At 34.1% G+C, this 23935-nt stretch overlaps 2 protein-coding genes across 2 annotated transcripts; one reads left to right on the top strand and one right to left on the bottom strand.

Annotated features, from left to right (window-relative positions):
- Positions 1 to 7647: 7647 nt before the first annotated feature.
- On the top strand, positions 7648 to 16233 carry LOC110715192 (cationic amino acid transporter 2, vacuolar-like). The gene is made up of 14 exons (XM_021893764.1): positions 7648 to 8158; positions 10021 to 10222; positions 10365 to 10449; positions 10768 to 10908; positions 11016 to 11134; positions 11222 to 11318; positions 11415 to 11587; positions 11682 to 11748; positions 11893 to 12051; positions 12289 to 12535; positions 12807 to 12915; positions 14822 to 14934; positions 15491 to 15566; positions 15773 to 16233. Exons 1-14 carry the CDS (start codon positions 7990 to 7992, stop codon positions 15927 to 15929), a joined length of 1914 nt encoding a protein of 637 aa, XP_021749456.1. The 5' UTR covers positions 7648 to 7989; the 3' UTR covers positions 15930 to 16233.
- Positions 16234 to 16302: 69 nt separating this feature from the next.
- LOC110715188 lies at positions 16303 to 21004 on the bottom strand. Its single transcript, XM_021893759.1, has 3 exons — positions 20767 to 21004; positions 20271 to 20296; positions 16303 to 16647 (listed from the first exon to the last, which is right to left on the bottom strand). Exons 1-3 carry the CDS (start codon positions 21002 to 21004, stop codon positions 16480 to 16482), a joined length of 432 nt encoding a protein of 143 aa, XP_021749451.1. The 3' UTR covers positions 16303 to 16479.
- Positions 21005 to 23935: the final 2931 nt, after the last annotated feature.

The raw sequence follows: 23935 nt of genomic DNA, 5'->3' as shown, positions 1-23935 counted from the left end.
GCATATAAGGCTCAAACCGGGCCCAGTTTAGTAATTTGGCCATAACTTCTTCATTATTCATCGGAATTAGGCTTATAATATATCGTTGGAAAGCTCTTTTCAAACCCCGTCCAACTACACTATTATTGGACCCTTTTCATGGACCAACCAAACTGAATTGGCTGTTTTCTTAAAATAAGTTTTCAAAAACAGAGAGAAGAGAAAAGAAATTAAAACTTTCCGCAACACTAGACTTTCCACACTTTCGCTTCATTCGATTATGATTCGACGTGAAAGGTACTCATCACTAGGTTTGGTTTTGGGGAGACACAAATGGGTGTCAACAGAAAGATATTTCTCAAATTTCCTACGTGTAAAATCCTATGTTTTTAACTCATTACGGATGGTCTTTGCAATGAGATCTTTTTTATGCATATGACAATAATGTTAATCAAAATTACGCACATGAAATACTTAGAACTTTTCGATCTCATCCACTCATTCTAAATCATTGCCGAAAAAAATTCAGGAATTAAAATAGAAATCCTCCCTAGTGGAGTCGCCAAAAACTGTAGGGAATAATTTCAAGCTTTAATCCCACTAGCTTGAACCCCACTGTGATCATACACTAAAGTACGGTGGCGTCCAAAAGGGAAGAAGATAGAGCAAAAGAGTCGCCAACAAGTTTTAGGAACTTGTAAACCGTTCATAGGATGAAGGTTACTCCCCTTAACGATCCAAGAGATCGTCAACTCCATAAGGTCTTGAACCAAATAAGGGTTCAGGGATGAAGGTACAAATCCAACCTAAAAGAGGTTGAATCTGCCCTAATAATAGGCCTCTACTTTATTCTGATCGTATTCATGTGCGCTTTTTAATTAACATGCAATCAATAGGATTAACCCTAAACCTGTTATCTATGTTGGTTGAATTTAATGCACAAATAAATCTATTATTGGCGATCACTTGAAATTATAATCATAATTAACCCTAACAAGATTATTAATTATCTTATTAAGCGTGATTACAATTACAAATTCCCTTTAAACATGCATAAAAGGCGTGATCAAGAAATAATAATATAAATCAAGCAACATAATAATCAAAGTATAAAATATAATCATGATCATAAAATTATAACAATGAAATAATCATCATAATAACAATCATATTAACCATAATAATAATCATGTTAATATTAAAGCATAATAATAGCAAGATCCTAGGCATGATACTAACAAGATTAATAACAAACCCTATCATGTCACTAAGCAATAAAAATCAAATCTTTAACCCTAAAATGATACTAACAATCATAAATATTAGGAAGAGAATAAAAGGCATCATAGCAACCTAGAAATGATACTAGGAATATCATAATAACAATCTAAACATGATTTCTACATCATAATAACAATTAATCAATTAAAGTACTTACTTTGATGCTTCGTACCTCTTTCTAATAACAAAATACACACGTTAATAACTTCAAGGAAAATAATAGTCAAACAATTAAATCAAATAATTGAATTAGAGATTTGGGACCAAACCCTCATAAATTAAACCTTTCACGTCTAGGGCGAAGGCAACTTCGAATATGGCTAGGTGTTTCTAGATCTTGCGAATGCGAAATTTTGTATGTGAAAACAAAGTTTGAATTAAGGAAAGAGAGAGAGAGAGAGAGAGAGAGAGAGAGAGAGAGAGAGAGAGAGAGAGAGAGAGAGAGAGTAATCAAGAAAATCTTGATGAGAGTTCGTGAGAATTGGTGATGAATGAATCCATGTAGATGAAGTTTTTAATACGATATTTATAGAGAAAATCAGCCAAAAAGATAAATTAAACAAAACAGAGTCTGACGCACAAAAAACTGAGCTGGTGCCAACCCTGGCTAGCTGGCGCCAGGCACCAACACTAGCGCCAGGCGCCAGGCCTGGTTCCAGGCGCCAAGGCCTGGGGTTAGGTGTCAAGCCTAATTTTAACGCATTTTCGAAAATCAGATAAATTTGTCGTACTGGAGGATAAAATCATATAATTTCCTCAAAAATGCTATTTGATTTTGATTAAAACTCTGAAAAGTCAACATAAGTCAATTTATCAATGCTAATTGAATTAGGAATGAAAAGAACCTTCTAGAAGAATCTAGAAGACTAAAACCATTCCTAATTGCATTAGGAAAGATAAATCATATTAGGCCCTCCCCTAGATCATTGGGCCGTATATAAAGCTCAAATCGGGCCCAGTTTAGTAAATTGGCCATAACTTCCTCAATATTCATTGAAATTGGGCTTATAATATATCGTTGGAAAGGTCTTTGCAAGCCTAATCCAACTACACTACTATTGGACCCGTATCATGGACCAACCAAACTGGATTGGCTGTTTTCTTAAAATAAGTTTTCAAAAACAGAGAGAAGAGAAAAGAAATTAAAACTATCCGCAACACTAGACTTTCCACACTTTCACTTCATTCGATTATGATTCGACGTGAAAGTTACTCATCACCGGGTTTGGTTTTGGGGAGACACAAATGGGTGTCTACACCCAGTCATTCTTGGCGAGTTTGGGCAAGCAATTTCCGACTCGAATCTTGGTCCGACTCAGCTCGAGAAATGGATTGATTTTTTGGCCTTGGCCCGACTCGCACTTTGATTAGGTCTATTTTGGAATATGTAATGCATTCTTGATCTTGTTTTACCTTGATTGTTATTCAAACAACTAAAAGTTGGTTATAGTTTGAACGATTGTAGGCATGAAAATTTGTACATGTGCCACATGCCCACATTGGCACATTGGATGTTATATGAAAAAAAAAAAATCAATGTACGTTGTTTGACTATTAATTAAAATAAGTTATTAGGGTGAAATAAATTAAACTAGTTTATTTTAGTCATTTTAATTAAACTTATTAATTCAATGGTGAAAGTTCAACCAAGAGGGTTAAATTATATTTATGTGTTAATCCCCGCCTAATGTATATTAAACCCTAAGAGTCCCCTCACTTTGACATACCTCAATCAATGCAAACAGAGTGGTTGCTACGGGAATGGCGATGGTGACCGGTGGACCTAATAATAGTGCTTGTGGTGGTATTGAGATGAAATGAGAGGGGGGAGAGAAAGTGTGAAAGGGCATATTTAACAACTTTAAGCACATAAATATCTATATATATAATTTTTTTTATTTAAATTCAAACAAATCGTGCATCACACGAGCTTTTTTTATTTTATTTGTTTCTTTTATAATTCAATTTTTGTCATTCTACCACGTCTATCCTTCTTCTTCTTCAGGGGTTTCGAAGCTGCTCTCTTTGTATGCTTTGAAATCTCTCCTTTTCTCTCTCTACTTTCTCTCTCATCGTTTTTCTTCGAAAACTCTCCAATGGCGGGAGATTTTTTAAATATCATATAATAATAATTAATATAAAGCTAAACTTTTAGCCAGGTCACGAGGCATCGACACTTGGCGTTCCAACTTTTCGCCAAGTGTTGCGCCACGTTGGATAGATTTAAATAGACTTAATAAGATAAAAAAGGTAATTTAGAATTCTATTTGGATAAGATTTTAGGATAAAATTGTTGGTTTATAGTTTTATTTTCGATAAAATACCAATATTTCATAGGTACAAATTTAATTATAATTTTATTCAAAAAAAATTATTAGATTATATTTCTCAAAAATTATCACATAAATTTATTTTTTTCATCATAATATTACTTGGAGTGAAAGAAGTGCTTCAAAGCGTAAAACATCCATTTATAATATATACTAATCTGTAAAAAAAAAATTCACAATCTAATAGAATTTTATTACTATGGAGACCAGTCAGGGTCGGGTCATGAGTCATATCGGATATGGTTACTTTAGGTTACGGGTCAAGAAATGTTCAACCCTTGCCCAAAGTTTTGGATTCGGATCAACTCAACGGGTTTTGAACATTTTATTTTATTTAATTTATTTTTTGCTAATTTTTTATTTTTTTAATGTATTAAATTGAATATTTCCACCAACATTATTATTAGTCATTACATGCCTACTAGATAGCAAATCATCATAAAAGCACATCAATTCCTTACTAATTTTATATCAATTATATATTTTAAATTTTAACATATAAATTAAAAATTGATCTTAAAATTCAAAAAACAATCCGGGCATTGCACGGGGCACAAAACTAGTATATATATAAAGGGGAGTTTTTCCCGAGACTTTACGTAGGGTTTAATTTTCTTAGCATGCCAGGTAAGATAATAAATTTTAGTTGAAGCCAATTAAATAATAGATTATTAATTTATTTTAGAATTAATTAATTCAAATTCCATGCAAGCAAAATTGGCGAATGATATTTTTAATTTTAAATTAACTAAATATAAAATAGAAAATTTTGATAATTACCACCATCTATTGTTGCCAAAATTGAAAATACCACCTCAATTTTTATTTTATTTTTTTTAATTTTACCACCTAGTTTTTTCCAAAAGTTTTAAAAATCCCACCACTTTATGAGATGACGTCATTATAGGACCCACAATTTCGTTTTCCCTCTCTTTCCCTCATTCTTCCCTCGATTTCCCCTGTTCTTCTACTCCCCTCTTTCAATTTCATCTCTGAAATTTGATGTCATTTACAAAAATTTCGCAAATTAGGTTATAACTTATACAATCTAACCTAAAACGAAGTGAATTGATTTGATTAATTAGGGTTTGGGTAATTAATTTGGGGGGTTTTGCTAAATTTGACAAATTAGGCTTTATGAAGTTAAAATTGAATGAATAAGAGGACAATTAAACATGTAATTACCACGGATAAACCCCTAATTTGTCAAATTTAGCAAAACCCCCAAATTGATTACCCTAATTTGTCGAATTTAGCAAAACCCCCAAATTGATTACGCAAATTTGTCAAATTTAGCTAAACTCCCAAATTGATTACCCAAACCCTAATTAAACTAATCAATTCAGTTCGTTGTAGGTTAGATTGTAGAAATTATAACCTAATTTGCGAAAGTTTTAAAAATCCCACCTCTTTATGAGATGACGTCATTGTGGGACCCACAATTTTGTTTTCCCTCTCTTTCCCTCAATTTCCCCTGTTCTTCTACTCCTTTCTTTCAATTTCATCTCTCAAATTTGATTTTAATTACACAAATTTCGCAAATTAGGTTATAATTTCTACAATCCAGCCTACAACGAACTGAATTGATTAGTTTAATTAGGGTTTGGGTAATCAATTTGAGAGTTTTGCTAAATTTGACAAATTTGCGTAATCAATTTGGGGGTTTTGCTAAATTCGACAAATTAGGGTAATCAATTTGGGGGTTTTGCTAAATTCGACAAATTAGGGGTTTATCCGTGGTAATTACATGTTTAATTGTCCTCTTATTCATTCAATTTTAACTTCATAAACCCTAATTTGTCAAATTTAGCAAAACCCCCCAAATTAATTACCCAAACCCTAATTAATCAAATCAATTCACTTCGTTTTAAGTTAGATTGTATAAATTATAACCTAATTTGCGAAATTTTTGTAAATGACATCAAATTTCAGAGATGAAATTGAAAGAGGGGAGTAGAAGAACAGGGGAAAGCGAGGGAAGAATGAGGGAAAGAGAGGGAAAACGAAATTGTGGGTCCTATAATGACGTCATCTCATAAAGTGGTGGAATTTTTAAAACTTTGGGAAAAAAATATGTGGTAAAATTCAAAAAAAAAAAAAAAAAAAAAAAAAAAAAAAAAAAAAAAAAAAAACCTTGAGGTGGTATTTTCAATTTTGGCAACAATAGATGGTGGTAATTATCAAAATTTCCTATAAAATATTATGTTTTGATATTAGGAATTTTATCTAAATATGTAACAACATTTAGCACATACTCCCTCCATTTTTAAATACTTACTCCAATATCTTTTTTGGCCGTTTTTAAATACTTGCTCCATTTCCTTATTTGGAAAGCTTTTACAATATTTAACTCATTTCTCTCACCTAGTGGACCCAACAAATATCATATTTTATTAATTTCATATTCTCTCTCCTCCAATTTCTCCACTACTTTTGCTTTTTACAATTCTTTATTCTTCCACCAACCTCACTACCTCCATATTTTATAACTTTCTCTAATTTCTCCTAAAACTCCGCGCATGGAGAAATTGAGCAAGTATTTAAAAACGGAGGGAGTAAAATACAAAAAAAAAATATTAAAAATTAAACATTTCCAACAAATCGTGCATTGCACGGGCTTCATCTAGTATACTGCATAATTCTATGTGAAATTTAATAGAAATAAATAATTGGTTTAAATGGTAAATGTATGATCTTTACGTGTTAAAAATTACGGATTTAAAGTTAGCTCAAATCAAAATAGCATGGAAAAATTGCTCCCATTAATCTGAACTTTGCCTCATCCGCCGAAATTAATCCCAACTTTCGTTTATTATCTATCACTCCCAACTTTAGGGGGTATTAATTTCTATTGCACCCAACAGGTCACTCTACCTGATGTAGCAGGTTACCTAGACACGTGTCAGCATATGATTCGCTTAAAAAATTAAAATAAATAAATAAAGTTAAAAAAAATAAAATTAAATAAAAAAAAACACCTTCTCTCTCCTCTCTTCTCCCCACATCCCTTCCCTCACGGCCACCCGCAATCAGCCGGCGGCAGCACTACCTCCCCTTCCCCCACCTCCGTATCGCCGCCTCCCAACCCACCTCCCCGCTTTCCCTTCCCCTTGCGCACTTCACACACGTACTCCACCAACCTCCCTGCTTCCCTTTCCCTTCCACCAACTTCCCGTTGCAACCACGACCACCAGCAACAACCTTGCAAACCACCTCCCCTTTCCTCTTCGATCACCTTGCAAACCACTCAAAATCCCCCAAATCCTAACCCTTAACCCTAACATTCGAGACACTACAAAAACGGCAACGAAATCAGCCACCAATGGCCGAAATCGGCCGATAAAGGGTTGAAATCAACCATTCAGGCCCATTATCGACTGATTTCGGCCATTTGTGGCCAATTTTGGTGGTCGATTTTGGGGAAGAGGGTTGTTTTATGGTGGGGAAACAGTCATGCGGTGGTGCGGTGGTGGTTGGCCATTTTCGACCATTGTGGTGGTCGATTTGGTGAGGGGGATGTGATGGGTTTTCGGTTGTGGTGGGTGAAGGGAGTGCGTGTGGTGGCTGGTGGCGAAGGGAGTGCGTGTGTGGCTTGATGCTGGGCTGCGTGAAGGGAGAGTGTGCGCTGGTGGTGGTGGTTCGGTGGTGGAGGTGGGGCAAGTGCTGGATAAGTTTTAGGAAATTAATTTTTTTTGTTTTCATTTTTTTTTTCCAACCAATTACATATTGACACGTCTGCAAAAAAAATAATTCACAAATGTTAACCTGATTAACTAGTTGGAAGTGATAGATAATAAACGGAAGTTGGGATTAATTTCGGCGGACGAGAGCAAAGTTCAGATTAATGAGAGCAATTTTTCCAAATAGCATTGCGATTACTTTGAAACGGATGGAATAACATCAACATCAAATTTACGGATGTTTGATTACCAATTTTTTTATTCAAGATTCTCGATCCATCGGCCATATTGCACAAGATTGCGAAACCCCACACATTATCACACATCAATAATGATGAAATCTTTGTCTTAATAATCACCCACCTTCGATTGCCAATTCAATCATTCACATTACTAAAATAAGGACTTAAATAAGGACTTTCAAGAGGTTATATAGCTACCAAAAAACGTGGGTTATGTAGCAAGTTCTTCTCTAGAGGTGAAGAGCTTCTCACTACCCACTTATCCATTCTCTCTCCTCTTTACGCTACCCAATTATTCAACCCTATAAGTCTATAACTGCACGCAATCAAGTGTTTTGAACCAATAATTTCTGGGTTTGTTGTTGAATTTTATTGGGTATTGTTTGAATTTTATTGGGTATTGTTTAAATTTGATGGTGGGTTTTTGAGAAGACCCAATTTTGAAGAAGTATAAAGAAAGAGGAGATAGAAAATTAGATGGGATTTGGGGAAGAAAATATGTTTGGGGGTGGTGATAATTATGATGGATTGAGAAGTTTTGTAAGGAGAAAACGTGTGGATTCAGAAAATAGCAACCACAATTCTTCTTCAACTGGTGGGCACCAATTAGCTAAAGCTTTGACTGTTCCTGATCTTGTTGCTATTGGTAATTTCACTTTCCTTTGCTTAAGTTTATTTATGGTAATATTTTTTTGTATGTCAATTCAATTTATGTAATGGTTTACTTGAATATGACCTTGTTTTATTGCTGACAATCATTCGTTTATATTATGTATGAAGTAGTGTTACCGTTTTAGAACTCTGTTATCGTAGAGTATATTTTCGTAGATTATATTTTCGACGTAGAGATTGGACAAAGGACACTGATGTAGACAGGATTTATTATTTGGTTTGGGTATTACCCTTCAGGCATTAACCAAACAAACTAGTTGGCATTCGCATTATATTTAAGTAATCGATTGCTGACTATAGTAATAATCATATATATCAATATAGAAGGTTGGTATATGATGCAAAAGTGAGGTGGGATTCAAACTGGGAATATTCAATTACTCAAGTTGAGATTTTGCTACTTGTGATTGTAGGCTCTGTATGAAATTACTCAATAAGTATATACTAAGTAGATATATGCTTATAACAGCTGGTGTTAGTCGAAAGGAGATGGCATATTATGTATAAGTTTTTCATAAGTTAGCAGTTCACGATTAGTAGTTTGCTTTTTGGATGTGTATGCTAATTCATATGGAAAGGTGTAGCATAAGGTAAAGTAACATTTTAAGCGGTAATAGGGCTATGAATATGATACTTATGATCATTCTTATGCAACACTCGCTGTGTAAAAGTTGAGTGGGAGAATATTTTATTCAAAAAATGATAATGTGAGTATATGCGAGGACCATGGGAAGCGAGAGAAATAATTTTATAAAAATAGCAAATGGGGTTAACGGTAGGAGAAAGAAAGGGATATTTCCTTTTAAGTGATGCACTTATTCAGATACGGAGGGAGTATGAGAGAGTGGGTTATATGTGTGGTTTGGTTTCCAATATTAGAGTATGGAAGCTCATGATAGCTATGGGTGAAGCACTCATTGTGTTGATGTCAAGGTAGATGTAAAAGCTCATGAATGCTTTGTAGAGTTTAAATCTATTTCTTTGTCAAACATCTATGGAAGCTCATGAATGCTATGGGTGAAGCACTCATTGTGTTGATGTCAAGGTAGATGTAAAAGCTCATGAATTCTTTGTAGAGTTTTAAATCTATTTCTTTGTCAAACATGGATGTTTGACAAAGAAATAGATTTAAAACTCTACAAAGGATGGAACTCCCACTAAGCTCCTATAATTCCTAATCCCTTTTTGAATGAAATCATGTATATTCCTAGAAAAGCTATCATCATCGCTCAGCCAAATGAAAGATGAATGAGGATGATGTGCAGTTGACAATCTTTAAAGAGAATGGAAAAAGGATACTAAGAGGTTGACTTCGTGTCCAAGAATCCTCTCTAATAACAAAGTGCTATACTTATCCATGTTATAATTGACCAAGGAATGAAGCGAGCCCTTCAATTGAACTTTCAAGAGCTATTGTGAGGAACCATTTGGCACAAGTCATTTGGTTTGTTTGTATAAACTTGGTTGTGCCTTTTGCAGATAAAAGTTGGAAGGCAAAGGGAGCACACGATTTTGTGGCAAGATGCTTATGTGGGGTGCTTTGGCTTGAAAGATGATATGCTGAGTTGTAGTTGGGACTTTGAGAGTATTCTTTGGTTACTTTTATGGAAGCATGTAGTTTATTTAGCTTCTCTTGGTCTTATGATCATGGGGCATCCTTTAACATGTCCCATTCTGATGTAATGATGCATTACGAGACTGGATTTTTTTTTCCTTGACTTCTGGTTGATCTTATCCCCTTACTTTGTATCATATTGTTTTCTGTTACATACACTTGGAAAGTGGTAGTACTATACATCTAATTGTGACACTAAAGCTTTTGGTTTGTTGTGCTAGGTGTTGGTTCAACTATTGGAGCTGGCGTTTATATACTTATTGGCACAGTAGCAAGAGAGCACTCTGGACCATCACTTGCTATTTCTTTCCTTATAGCTGGTATAGCAGCTGGCATTTCGGCCTTTTGTTATGCAGAGCTTGCTAGTCGATGTCCTTCTGCTGGAAGTGCTTATCATTACTCCTACATATGTGTTGGGGAAAGGTGATAAATAATAATTCTTTTGTTCTGAAGTCTTCATAATTTTCAGTTTCTAGTCCTAGAGGCTAAATGGTACTTTGTAGAGTTTAAACAGGGTTTTGCAAAAATAAGCTTATGATCTGAAGTTGGCTTATTTGTAATTCAGTGTTGCTTGGTTAATTGGTTGGGCTTTGATTCTGGAATATACTGTCGGTGGTTCTGCTGTTGCTCGTGGTATCTCGCCAAATCTGGTGTGTTTCATTTCTTTTCATCTAAATGCCTGAGATACTTAGCCCAGATCTGCTTTGGCAAGCTGCACAGTACTTTAATTTAATGGTACCTATTCAGGAACTGTACTGTGATCCTAATCTTCACGGTCGTTACTTGCTATGCAAGTAGGTTATTTTAAGATGTCCCTTGGTTCCATGCTGTTATGTTGAAAGCTGCATCATTTTTTGTAACCAACAGCAGTGCAAACTGTGCTGAGCTCTGTCACTTGGTTTGATTATGTTAGCTTATTGGTGAAAGTTTGTGGACCTGACCCCTTATTTTGTATTTAAATATGTTAGGCATTGCTCTTTGGTGGTGAGAACAGTCTGCCTTCCTTTCTGGCCCGCCAATATATTCCTTTTATTGACATCACAGTTGACCCGTGTGCCGCTGTACTTGTATTAGTCGTCACTGCACTTCTATGTGTTGGAATCAAGGAGGTATACAGTTCTCTTTATCAATTCTGAATGCTCTCTTGTCTCTACTTTAACTTAATCTCTGTATGGTTGTAAAAGCTAATATAATTAGACATTATTAAATTTTGCAGAGTACTTTTGCACAAGGCATTGTCACGTCAGGAAATGTATGTGCTATGATGTTTGTTATAATTGCTGGTGGGTATCTTGGATTCCAGAATGGATGGCCTGGATATGATCTATCTACAGGGTAATATATTTAACATATTCAAATTTTCTTCTGACCTGTCATCTTAGGTCAATGACTATAACCATTTGTACCCTCCCCTTGTTCTAGATTCTTTCCATTTGGGGTCGATGGAATGCTTGCTGGCTCTGCAACTGTCTTCTTTGCATACATTGGCTTTGATTCAGTGGCAAGCACTGCTGAGGAGGTAGTACATTACCTGCTAAATTTTGTTCAAAGAACTGTTTTGATATTGCTTCCTTGCTCAAAGAACGTGAAAGATACATATTTTTTTTCTTGGCAGGTGAAACATCCGCAAAGGGATTTGCCAATAGGAATAGCTGCTGCACTATCTATATGCTGTGCATTATACATGCTGGTTTCTATTGTTGTCATTGGTCTGGTACCCTATTATGCTATGGATCCCGATACGCCTATATCTTCTGCATTTTCAAATCATGGGTTGCAATGGGCAGCGTAAGTTTTATTAGATGTGTTTTCGCATATATTTACATCACAGCTACATGCGAGACGTGACAAGTTTTTAAGAAATTTTTTAAAACATCTGCAGATATATCATTACTGTCGGAGCAGTTACAGCTCTCTGTTCAACATTGATGGGTTCACTTCTGCCCCAGGTAGGCTACTGCTTTTAGGTTTTTTCTTTTCTTGGAGCCTGAAGGATAGCATAAGTTTCAAGCTATTGAAATCTTCTGTAAACATATTTTTATAATTGAAAACCATTATATATGTTTCTAATAAATCTGCCTGTATTATTTCAGCCACGAATTCTCATGGCAATGTCTAGAGATGGTTTGCTGCCATCCTTTTTCTCAGATGTCAGCAAAAAAACTCAGGTCCCTGTGAAGAGCACTATAACTACTGGAATTGTTTCTGCACTGCTTTCGTTCTCTATGGATGTTTCACAATTGGCAGGGATGGTAAGTTTTGTATAAACCTTTTATTAATATATATGACTGGTTTGTCATGATTTCTGGTGGATAATGTCTAAAATTTTCAACTTCTTTGACATAGCTTCAATTAGCATGACATTGTCTAACGCTGTGTATAATTCCATTGATCGATTGTAGCCCTTGGATTTGCAGATTTAGATGTCAGATTGGTTTTGTCATACCCCAAAAATGTAGCCAAACTAACTTATTGCATTTGTGGTGCAGGTCAGTGTCGGTACACTACTGGCATTCACTATGGTGGCTATCTCACTTCTAATAATAAGATATGTGCCACCAGATGTGGTGCCACTTCCGTCATCACTTCAGGATTCTATAGATGCTGTTACATTGCGATACAATGACTTTACAAAGGATTTTGGCACTTCTGAGGATATTGCCAAACCACTACTTGGTGGAGTCACCGTGGAAGCCAGTTTTCCTTTGCTTTTAAAGCAAGTAGCTGATGGCAGTTGTAAGTTCATTCAACATAGCACTTTCTTCTATCTTGGTAGGGTTTGGTTGTTAAAATTGGTTAAGATTGACTAGGATAGTTGACTAGCTTTTGCTATAGATAATCTAAATTTCGGTCTTTCTGGTAAGAACATGGAACTCTATCAAATGAGAAGGAGAAAATCAAATTACTTTTCAAGTTGTATTTTACTCTTGAGCTGTATCCAAAATTGTTTGTGTTTATATTTCACATTTCTCAATCAAAAACCAGTAGTGATTTGATCATTTGACAGATACTCTAAGTGATGCCAATAGAAGAAAAGTTGCGGGTTGGACTATCATGCTTACTTGTGTCGGAGTGCTGCTCCTCACATCTTCTGCTTCTTATGTAGGTCTTCCCAGGTATGTGATTCAATGAAACACATTTTCAAACATGTTATTGAAATCCTTATAATCGGGTATTCTCCATCACATTTATTAGATTTGAGAGCTATGCCCCTGTGTTGTCTCATTTTACCTAAAATAACCTTTTAACATTTTTTTAACACATTAAAATGTTCCTTTCTCACAAATGAAGTTGGGTCCTTCCATCCATCAATATATAGTGATGATAGGCATCGTGTACATAAGTTGCAATACCATTGTTTGAACATTTTTCAATGCCATGTCAATTATTCAGAATCAAATTTGGGTACTTAAAGGGTTAAAGATATATTTTTTATAAAGTAGATAATCTAAGGACATTATGGTCATTGTACTCCATGTACATGTAAGAATTATGTCACTAAGATAGGTCATGAGGAATACCATTTATATAAATCATGTACATCTAAGAGTTGCATATAAACATTAAATACATTTTCTAAATTGATATTAATTTAGAAATGCTTGATTAATGTTTGATTTAAACTTAATACTTCACTTTTAGCTTTATGTAATGGTTGTGTACTTGTGTGTATCATTTTCCTCATATTAATATTAGGTACCATGAGAAATTGCAAAATCATAAAGGGCGCTTCTTAGAATTTCTGAAGAAATTGTACCTAACATTACCTATAGTACAAAGAAAGAAGGAACAATATAAAAAAATAAATTATAAAATAACTAAAAAGGGATATTTAAAAATAAATAAATAAAGAGAGGGGAGGGGAAGATCTTGGTGGGAAACATTATAAATGAGATTTGTTTTTGTATAAAATTTTGATTTTTGGCCATCTATTCTATTATATACTCCCTCCATTTCTAATTAATAGTAACACTAGGCTTGGGACATAGTTTTGCAAAAATTATAGGGTGGAGAGTTGGGAACCAAAGTGAAAACTTTTTAATATAGAGTATAGTTTGTAGGGAGGGGGATATTTAGTTGTTATTGGTTGAGAGAAATGATAATATAATAGTTTGCTCTTGCCAAATAAAGAAGTGCTGCAAAATTTGCAATTAATCAAATACTCAAAAATAAGTAAGTGTTGCAATTAATCAAAAACGGAGAAAGTATATGGTACAAAATGTTGGGTTGTGAAGCATTGCCACGTTCATAAGATGAATGTGGCAGAGTTGCGTGTACTACATTTGATGTGTGGTCATACAAGAAAGGATCAGTTGAGGAAAGAGATAATTATTAGGACGAAAGTAGGGTTACATACATCTATTGAGAACAAAATGGGGAAGAATCACCTTAGGTGGTTTGGCCATGTAAGATGAAGATTGAATGAGACTCTGGTAAGGAAGCTTAAAAGTGGCGAAGTGATGGAATCATGAGGGGTAGGGGAAGACCTAAGTAAACACAGAGGAGTGATTGAGATTGATATGAATCTTATGGGGATTGACAAAAAGATTTGTTGGTTAGGGCGGAGTGAAGGGAGTAAATCTACACCGAGGACATGTCATGACCTTTTATATATAGCTTTTGTGTGTGTGTGTGTGTGTGTTTGCGTGCATGTGTGTGAACTTTTTTGTGTTCTGCAAATTCTATTTATTTTCATTGTTAAGCCTATTTCAAAAATTGTTGTGTTTTACTTTCATATTTTTCCTCTCTTTTTATTTTCCCTTTGCCCCCTTGTTTGAAACTTTCTCGATTTTTTTTTTTGTTCTCTTTTTGGATTTTTGTGTTCCATAGCCCCCCTCCCCCAGCAGTTCTTTGCTCACTATTTTTTTTTCTCGTTTTACGTCCTTTGTCATTGTATCATTTTCTTTCTTTATTACATAAATTGCGGATGGTGCCTTATGATGATTCCTGTTAGCTGACCCCAAATCATTTTGGGACTAATGTGTTAATTATAGTACTGTTCTAATTTGGGTTTTTCATCAGTGTGTTTCGATACACGTTGTGCGGAGTGGGTGGTGGTCTTCTTCTATCTGGTCTGACAGTGCTCACTTGCATTGATCAAGATGATGCCAGACACAGCTTTGGCCACACTGGAGGTATGTTCTGCTTAAATGAGAATAAATATTTCATTGCAAAATAAATTTTTTTTTCTTGGACAATGAAAAGGCTTTTTGTGCGGGTAAGTATGAAAAGTAAAAGGCAAACTGGCTATAACAGCAGTGCCATGGCCAGTGACTTCATAATGAATATTGATGCTACTCGCATCAGTAAGAAAATTAAAAGGCGTGTGAAATGCTTAGATCAGGCAGAATCTTCTGCTGAATTAAAAGCATTTTCTGTTGGTACCCAGAAATTTAATTGAAAATGGTGGTTAACTCCTTTTATCCAGAATTCCAGATGATACCCAAGTATACATTACTAGAATTTTATTTACTCTCCTCTCCCATTTTCCTTATTGCTTGATCAGTAAATCCTTGGATATATCCTATCTGTTAAATTTGTAACTGTAAATTGTTGTACTAGTGGAGTTTTGTCTATTACTGTCAATATCAATGATCTGCCTGAAATGTGCTTCTAGTGCTTATAAATAATTAGTTTAGACTGCCATCAATTTCTTAAGTATTTGCGATATTTGATTATATGTTCTTCCAGGTTTTATCTGCCCATTGGTTCCTCTACTGCCAATTGCCTGCATTTTGATCAATGTCTACTTGCTGATAAACTTGGGGTAATTACTACTTTTCTCATTCTCATACATTTCAATTTATATGTTAATCAAAAAAGTTGAGGATCATTTGACTACTGAGAGATTTGCAAATTTAAAAATTGGAGGTCATTTATTGCTTAATATAATTACCATTTACCTATTAAATACGAAGTATTTGGAATAAATTAATGTCTTAAGCCTGACTGAATTTCTTTTGACTGGTTCAGAGTTGATACTTGGATGCGAGTCTCAGTGTGGCTTCTAATTGGGGTGCTTGTTTACTTAGTGTATGGAAGAAGACACAGCTCCCTAAAGAATGTAGTGTACGTACCAACAGCTCATGTCGATGAGATATGCAGTAGCTCACAGGATATTTTGGCGTAGCCTTCTACAGCCAGTAGGCTTCTTGTTGTGCTTTAAATGTTTTAGATGTACACTAGTTTGCATGTGTTACAGGGGGCAGTTTATTGTACCCGCTGCTGGCTGTATATTGTGTATACGTGTATCAAGTTGTTACAAAGGTTTACCGTTTACAAAAATGTAAATATGTACTCTTATGCAAACTCATCCTATTGATGCCTAAGGCAAGTGTTAAAACTGTAGTATACAATGATTGACAATGCAGCAAACACCTGATTGTGAAGGATTGAAGACAGACAATGTATATGCAACTTATTTAACATGTTCATTTAGGATTCATTATTATTGGGTTTTTCTCAGTATTTTTCAGTTTTCCAGCAGACATCGCTCTTCAAACTGACTTGAGAAAGTTTTGATTTGACTTTGAATTGAACCTGAACAGCCTTAGGTCTCAACATTTGCAGCTGTAATTTCTATTACACTGAATTAGAATTTACATTATCTCCAGGTAAAATGAGAACAGACTAAATTATCGTATTGACACATCGTTTCTATAATGTAAGATGGTCAAGTACTACAAAAACGAGTTGATGAACAGCACAAGTCTTGGTAGATTTTCAAGAGCTAATGTAAAAATTCCACCCAGTAGAAAAATGAAAAGAAGAGCAACAAATATCTTCACAATGTAAAGATAATTGATTGGTGGCTCTGAATCTTGTCTCTTTGCTACAGCATTTAATTCCTGCAAAAGTTATGAACCAGAACATTCAAATCAGGCTTCAGTACAAAACTGTAATGACAGAATACTCATCTCGACAGTTATTTAATTGTTAATTAATACTCATTCCTCCCAACATACTAACACGTGACTAACTATAGCCTACTACTCTCTTTGTCCCTTATTGTTTGTCCCAAATCATAAATCTACTTTATTAAGACTTTGGGCAAAAATTGGTGCACATGGGTTGACACAAATATCAATGAGGAGAGAGATAGATAGAGGCAAGTGGAAAAACATGCCTAAAGTAGTATGGAGCAATCTTTTGGAAACACCTTAAAAAAGAAAGTGGAGCAAACAATTAGGGACAGAGGGAATATCAGGTATGGTTCATACCAAGTATTTTTTTTGTTATTGTTATTATTGATAAATACAGTATACTATTTATTGCTGATTTTATACTGTTTTTTTTATTCTATGTTGTTATTATTCCGACGAGATTTTCAATGAAGGAAGAGGGAAAGAGAAAAGAGCGCATTTTGTTTATAATACTGTTATTATTAATTTTATACTGTTATTATTGATTTTTATACTGTTTTCGTCCCTTGGTATGGACTCACCTCCACTAACACGTAATTCACTCACTTTTAGAGGAATGTAACTCACTCACATAAAACTTAAAAAGCTATTAAATTTGACAAGGAAAACTACGGGGTATTCCATATTTAGTACTCAACTATGGTATTGATTGTGAATATTAATATATAATACTCTGTTAGATTTAAAATTAAAATTTATACTCCTTCTCTAACAGTTTTTCTGATTTTAAAATATTTTTACGAGACAATCACGGTGCAAATGGAAAGAACTTTTGGGATACAGTCACACGGGTGGTAACTTCTATGACGGTGCAATAATAGTTAGGCCACCAAACAACAAATGCAGCCTATTTTTTTGGGAAGCTAAATAGTGGAGTAAATCATATAAATCAAATCAAGACCAAGGTAAGTAGGTTACCAACTTCCCACCGACAGTACCTGAAGATGGATATTTTCGTGAACATGCTGCTTGATAGACAGATATTTTCAGACATTAATCAAATGATTAATCCAAAACATTCCTGTTTAGATGAATTCCATTATCTAAACTGAGGATGATATAAGTATGACATTTTATCTAGTCTCCTAACAAAAGACAACAAATTTCATCAAAATGCAGGCCAAACCCAGCATTCTAAGGTTCATTCAACGGCTTTTGCTCTAGGTTCTACATAGTACTTCAGAAATAATGAACACTTAACAATACAACATTGCTTCTTCATCAAATGTCTTAAGTTTTACAGGACAAAATCCTATCGTTTTCCAATCAGCTGACAAAGAATAAATACCAATACTAGTCTGCAACATGATGTTATATTTTTACGACACATATTAAAGGGTTTCTTTCAAGTACATTATCCTAAACAAGGTCCTTCTGATCTGTTTCCTTACATGTTCTTCCATCTACTTTATTCAGAAATTTATGATCTGTTTCATAACAATCGTTTTGTTTATAACATAATCTGCAAGAATGAGCATTACTTGGACATTGTACATGAGCACTTGTTTCCCACCGATATGATTCAGAATAAAGGAAATTGATAGTTTTCCCTCTGATCTTTTCCAAGCCAATCAAAACAGCATATACATTTTTTTTTCGCCCAATCTTTATTCGAGGACGTGATTTAGAAAAAGGAAGCCAAAAATACTATCTTAGTCTATTTTATGGTCTTCTCATTTTTAATTTTTAACAAAGGAGCATCCTATGATTCCTATCACAAGATGTGCAGAAAAAAACATGTCCTTCAACAGGACAAGGACAACACTACTACACTGCCACAAAAGTTCAAACAACCTTTTGTCCAGCGAAAAAGTTATTAATTCTGAGAGTAGGGTAGTCAGGATTGTAGGAGCAACAGCACTAAATCTTGTCCACAAAAGACCTGTCATAGGAAAATCCAAAGAACAAGAGTTGGCCTCCTAATTCTGCTGCAATTGGATGGTGGAGCCTCTCAAGCTAATTTTTTTTATTCAGGCCAAGCTTGTGTAATACTTCGCATGCTTTTTAATGGAAGACAAAAGATAAAATTCTTAACTAAATTATCTCCAACTGATACTGCAGTAAATCCAGCAGCATTCTAGTGTTACAAAGCTTACTACTTTGCATACAACACTTTCACGCTTATAACTTAATCATTAAACTCATCAAACATTATTAGTAAAAACATCACTAACAGGGTGGAGCCAAGCTTACAGTCTGGGGGTTCCAACAACTTAGTTCCAAAATATTTTTTACTCAAGGTTCTTGCTTGATTCTTATGGGAGCAACAAAAGAAAAGAATAATTGGCTTAATCAATATTTGAAGCTTCATTTCATTCAAAGATGTTCAAGTGCACTAGTCAGTGGCTTTCACATAATAGTGCTTAACCCTATTCTCAGAAAGTAAGAACTATCTCGAAATTTCCAAAATAACTTTGACAGGAGCCTTGACAAGAAATGGAGTTTTATGGAAATAGAGGAATGTATAAGATGGAAGCTATTTATTTGCAACAAGCTCCAGAAATAGCTCTCTTCTGTCAATGTTATGAAACCAAATTTAAGACCACTAGGCTTTCCAGAGAATACATGTTAGGTATTGTTATCTATTTTCCATCCAGCAAAGCGGTTCTAGATTGCTAAGAGGCATAATAGAATTTTAATAGAAAGACTAATTAGCTTATGACTTTATGAGTGCATGAATAGAAGCACGCATACTCATCAGAATAAAAGAATCTCTCATTTTTGTTGCCAATGAATATGAAGCAATGTAGAAAGTTGAAACATTATCCATGGAAAATTATGCTACACAATATATTCCTTTTCAAGTTTTCATTGATTTCTCCAGCATAACAATTCCATCTAAAAAAAACTTAGCATAACAGAGCATCCATCTCTATTATCCTTCAATTAATCAATCAAAGCCTTAATCCCATATACATCTCTATTATCCTTGTAATAATTGATTGATTAACTTAAGCACATAATTGATTAATAGAGATGTATATGGGATTAAGTCTATCTCCCTCAAATCAACTTCTGCCAACTAGAACTATTGCGCAAATACTAAAGGGCAAAACTCTAATATTTTCTGACAGAATTGCTCACAGTTCCACAAATTGCCGGACACAGTTCTACCCTGTCCAATTCTACCGCCATTTACATTCATAGCTACAAAGACCGAAAGGAAGTAAAAAACAAAGATCAATGCATAGGTGCGGCAAGAACCCTCTCCTTGCAGGAATAACTAGAAGCAAGCTCCGAGACAAAATCAAAGCAAGCCACACTAGAAGAAAAATCAATATTGTCATTTCCCATAAGACTTTTTACTTGACTTGATCAACCTTTACTAACAACTATTTTGTCTAGAAGAATCAACAAAACAAAAAGTGCACTCCTAATTGACCGTTCAAAAGATAAATGATTAGTGCTTATAGTGGTACAGCACCTAAATCAGTCAAAGGGTATGATCTTATAATGCACAAAAGCCCAACATTCACCAAAAAAAATAGCAGAAGACTGAGTAAATCACATAACCACTAACAACAAGAAGTTGGGTTCGTTGCCATTACCTGCACGCCGTCGCGTTCCTTGTTAACTGCAAAACAACATCATAAGAAAAAAAAAATATCAGTGCAAACATAACCACATTATGCAGGTAGAAATGGGATAAAATAATTACTGTCTCCTTCACATATATATGGGGGCCACATTTGATTTCTATGGTAAAAACCTTGGTAATTTTTTTAATCCGAATGAGTCACAAGAGCATTACAAATTACAATTGGGGAAGAGAAGGATTCAAAACTAGCGATCTATTGTACACAAGCCTTCAATCTTTGTCGGGCCAAAAACTAATAGACATTTTTATCACTTTACAAATAAATGACCTTCATTACATAACAATGATAGCAACAGTAATGTGTTCCTTAAATTATGACCCCAAAACAATTGTGATGAATAAAGGAACACAACAAAATAGCAGTCCCTCCGTCTGAAATTAATAGTCACATCGTATATAGTGTAATTTGAACAAGTAACGTAACGATTAATCAAATTGGGACAAACCTTGTTGAGAGTCCAAGACAGTTTGCAACTTCCAACCATTGCCATAACTTAGAAGAACAGAACTGGGTCCAAAATTAATGGGTTCTTCACCAGATTTAACAGCTTCAATGTACAAAGCATGAGGGGAAGTTGCATCCAATTTATTATTGATCAATGATATTGCAAAACCTGCTTTTGTTCCTGGGGAAAATCGCCTCACAATCCCAGAACTTTTGCAAGTCACCTCTAAAAACTGCATCAATTCATATAGTATATGATTCAAAATTGAGCACCAAAAAAGTTGCAAAATTACTGAATTTTGACCGATTTGAGTTGGGGTATTTGAGAGATAAACGAAGAGATTGATTTGAGGGAGATAGACTTACAAGTGGAGGAGGGAGTTCTGAGGATTTTGAAGATACTTTTGGTTCCGCCACTGTAGACTTTGCTCGTGAAATTTTCTGATCCCTTCTTTGACCTTTCTATTCAACCATCTCTGATAGTTAATTGGAATTGGGTACTCAGTAAGATAATTAGTATCCGAATTGGGTAGATAAGTAAGGGTCGATGAGGAGGGGGTCAATCACGAATTCACAGCTCATTTAAAGGTTTAGGTTTTTTGAATTTTAAACATATGTTAATTATATTTTCTTTTTATAAAAAAAGTTTTTTCCTACGAAAGTGTTTTAATTTTGATTTATTATGTATAAAGTTTTATGGTTAATTTTTGTTTTTAAAGATAGAAAAATATTGAATTTCTTGTACACTTATCAAGTTTCGATCTAATTCGAGCGAGTACAAGCCAACTTGTCTCGAGTTTTGACCGAGGGTTAATCGAGTTAAGTTTGAGCTACTCGTAAGTTACTCTCCTCAATTAACATCCATAAACCCGAGCACTTGTGATTTGGAAGTAATTTATACAAAGTATATATCAAAACTAGTTTTGTGCCTCGGCGATGCCCGGGTAGTTTATGGACTTTTAAGATAAAATTATACTATTATAATTCAATTTGATTGAAAATAGAAGTCTAAATTAACTATTTTTGCTACAAAGTCAATCTATATTTATCCAACGTGGTACGATACTTGGCGAAAAATTAAAACACTAAATGATGTTGTCTTGTGGCCTAATTATAAATTTATTATTTGGTATTTTATCGAAGAAATAACTCTAAACTAATAATCTTATTCTAAAATTCTATCCTAATTTGATTGAAAATAGAATTCTTACCTAATTTTTTTTATCTTATGAAATCTATCCAAGGTGGCGTGACACTTGACGATTTTTTATCATATGAAGTCTATTTAAATCTATCCAAGATGGCGCGACACTTGGCGAAAAATTGGAATGTCAATTTCGTGACCTGGCTAAAAGTTTAGCTTTATATATTAGTTATATATGATTAAATTTGTAAAGTTTAAATCTTTTTCTATTTTAAAATTAAAATAAAGTACCTATCTTTTGTTTCAAAATAAATATCTTAATTTAACTATTATATCATTCACTTACACCAATTTGACCAATGTTTGTGCAATACCAAGAATTAAATAATAGTTATCTTGTAGCCTTTTAGGATTTGACTCAATTGAACATCAATTTTGATCATTTATACTCATTAATAACTAAAAATATTATTGATCAAAATTTTTGTTGTTGTGAATGGTTTTCCAATTCTACATATCATACATAAATTATGAAAAACAATAACTCATATAAACGTGTTACACTTTCTTTTCTTTCATTTTTTTTCCAAAAGAAGAATACACAAAACAAAAGAAAAGTTTATTTTGACTTACACAATTCATCTTCCACATTGGGGTAAATATATACTTCCACTATTCTTTTTTACCTGACCTGTTTCTTTTATCACGCTTGTCAATGCAAAACTTTAACGATCAATAACTTAAATTCTCCATAAGTAAAAATTATAAGAGTTATATATTATGATAGTACTTATTGAGACGAATCCAAAAATATCATACATGGATATATTTTTCCTTACATATTATTCACAAAAGACGGTCAAAGGAGGGGTGGTGAATAGTGTAAAAGTCAAAGTGTGTCAAGTAATAAAGAACGGAGGAAGTATCTATTACCTATTTCTAAAACAAAACATTGCTGACATCATCAATCTCTAATCTATCCTACATGTCGGTCTCACATTAAAAATTTCCCTCCACTTCTACGCGTGATGACATCAATTATTATTATTTTTTTTTAATCTGCATTATATATTTTTCAAACAAAAACAATTGCCGCCTTTTTTTTTTACACAAATGATTTTTTTTAATGCCTAATAAAAAAAATTTATTCAAATCGTGCAATACATGAGTCTATTCTAGTACTTTTTTTTTAGGGGAGAGTCTAATCTAGTACTTATCTATAATATTATTAAAACTCAGTGGGATAACATGGTATTAACATGTGTTGCCCCTCCCTTAATGTATTTGGCGCTTCATAAAAAATGATATAACAAGACCTATTCATCTATACTAAATACAAAAAATTCAATGCAAATTTATGATTGAGTTATAATTTGAACCACTAAACTTAAATTGATTGGTAATAAAAAGGATATATTGATTCAACGCATTTACAAGATTGATGCGACAATGAAGAAACTTCACACAATTGAATATAAACCGTATATCAACCAAGAGGCTAAAGACTCGGTTTGAGTGAAGGAGGAATACAAAAATGAATTAGCAAAAGCATAAATTGTCTACAAATGGATGGAAACACTCCCATCAAATTATTCTCATTTATGACTTTATATGTAGCTAGTCATCAAGTGATTAATTTGCTTAAAGAAGATATTGAAATTAATAATAGGAAATTTTGTCAGAAACCAGCAGCTAAAAACATTTTTTTGTCAAAAATCACCCGAATTTTTTTTCGTTGTCTAGAACCACCCAATTTTAAAAATTAGTTGCCAAATGCCACAAGAGTTTATTTTCCGGCGTTGACCCTACCTATGTGCCTTGCACGTGACTTTTAATGAACCCCTCCCTTATCTCTCTCCTCTTCCTTCTCTCTCCTCTCTTTGTTCTATCTCTCTCCTCTCTTTGCAAGCTCCATTATTGTTGACTATGGTAAAAAATAAGTAAGACCCATTGTTGCGTAGCAACAACTTAGTCAACAACAATGGAGCTTGCACAAGTCATCCTCTACCACTTCTATTGCCACTGT

Source organism: Chenopodium quinoa, unplaced genomic scaffold (assembly GCF_001683475.1).
Source record: "Chenopodium quinoa cultivar QQ74 unplaced genomic scaffold, ASM168347v1, whole genome shotgun sequence".
Taxonomy (NCBI): domain Eukaryota; kingdom Viridiplantae; phylum Streptophyta; class Magnoliopsida; order Caryophyllales; family Amaranthaceae; genus Chenopodium; species Chenopodium quinoa.
This window is presented reverse-complemented; position numbering and strand designations above follow the sequence as displayed.

Bases quoted from the DNA above. Each gene is read 5' to 3' on its own strand.
- LOC110715192 (XM_021893764.1), top strand. From the start codon at position 7,990: ATGGGATTTGGGGAAGAAAATATGTTTGGGGGTGGTGATAATTATGAT. The intron at 10,450-10,767 runs GTGTGTTTCATT...TAAATATGTTAG, and splicing joins GTGGTATCTCGCCAAATCTG to GCATTGCTCTTTGGTGGTGA. The intron at 11,588-11,681 runs GTAAGTTTTATT...AAACATCTGCAG, and splicing joins CATGGGTTGCAATGGGCAGC to ATATATCATTACTGTCGGAG.
- LOC110715188 (XM_021893759.1), bottom strand. From the start codon at position 21,004: ATGCAGTTTTTAGAGGTGACTTGCAAAAGTTCTGGGATTGTGAGGCGA. The intron at 20,297-20,766 runs GTTTGTCCCAAT...GTTGTTTTGCAG, and splicing joins TGTCTTGGACTCTCAACAAG to TTAACAAGGAACGCGACGGC. The intron at 16,648-20,270 runs GTAATGGCAACG...TAACTTTTGCAG, and splicing joins AGGAACGCGACGGCGTGCAG to GAATTAAATGCTGTAGCAAA.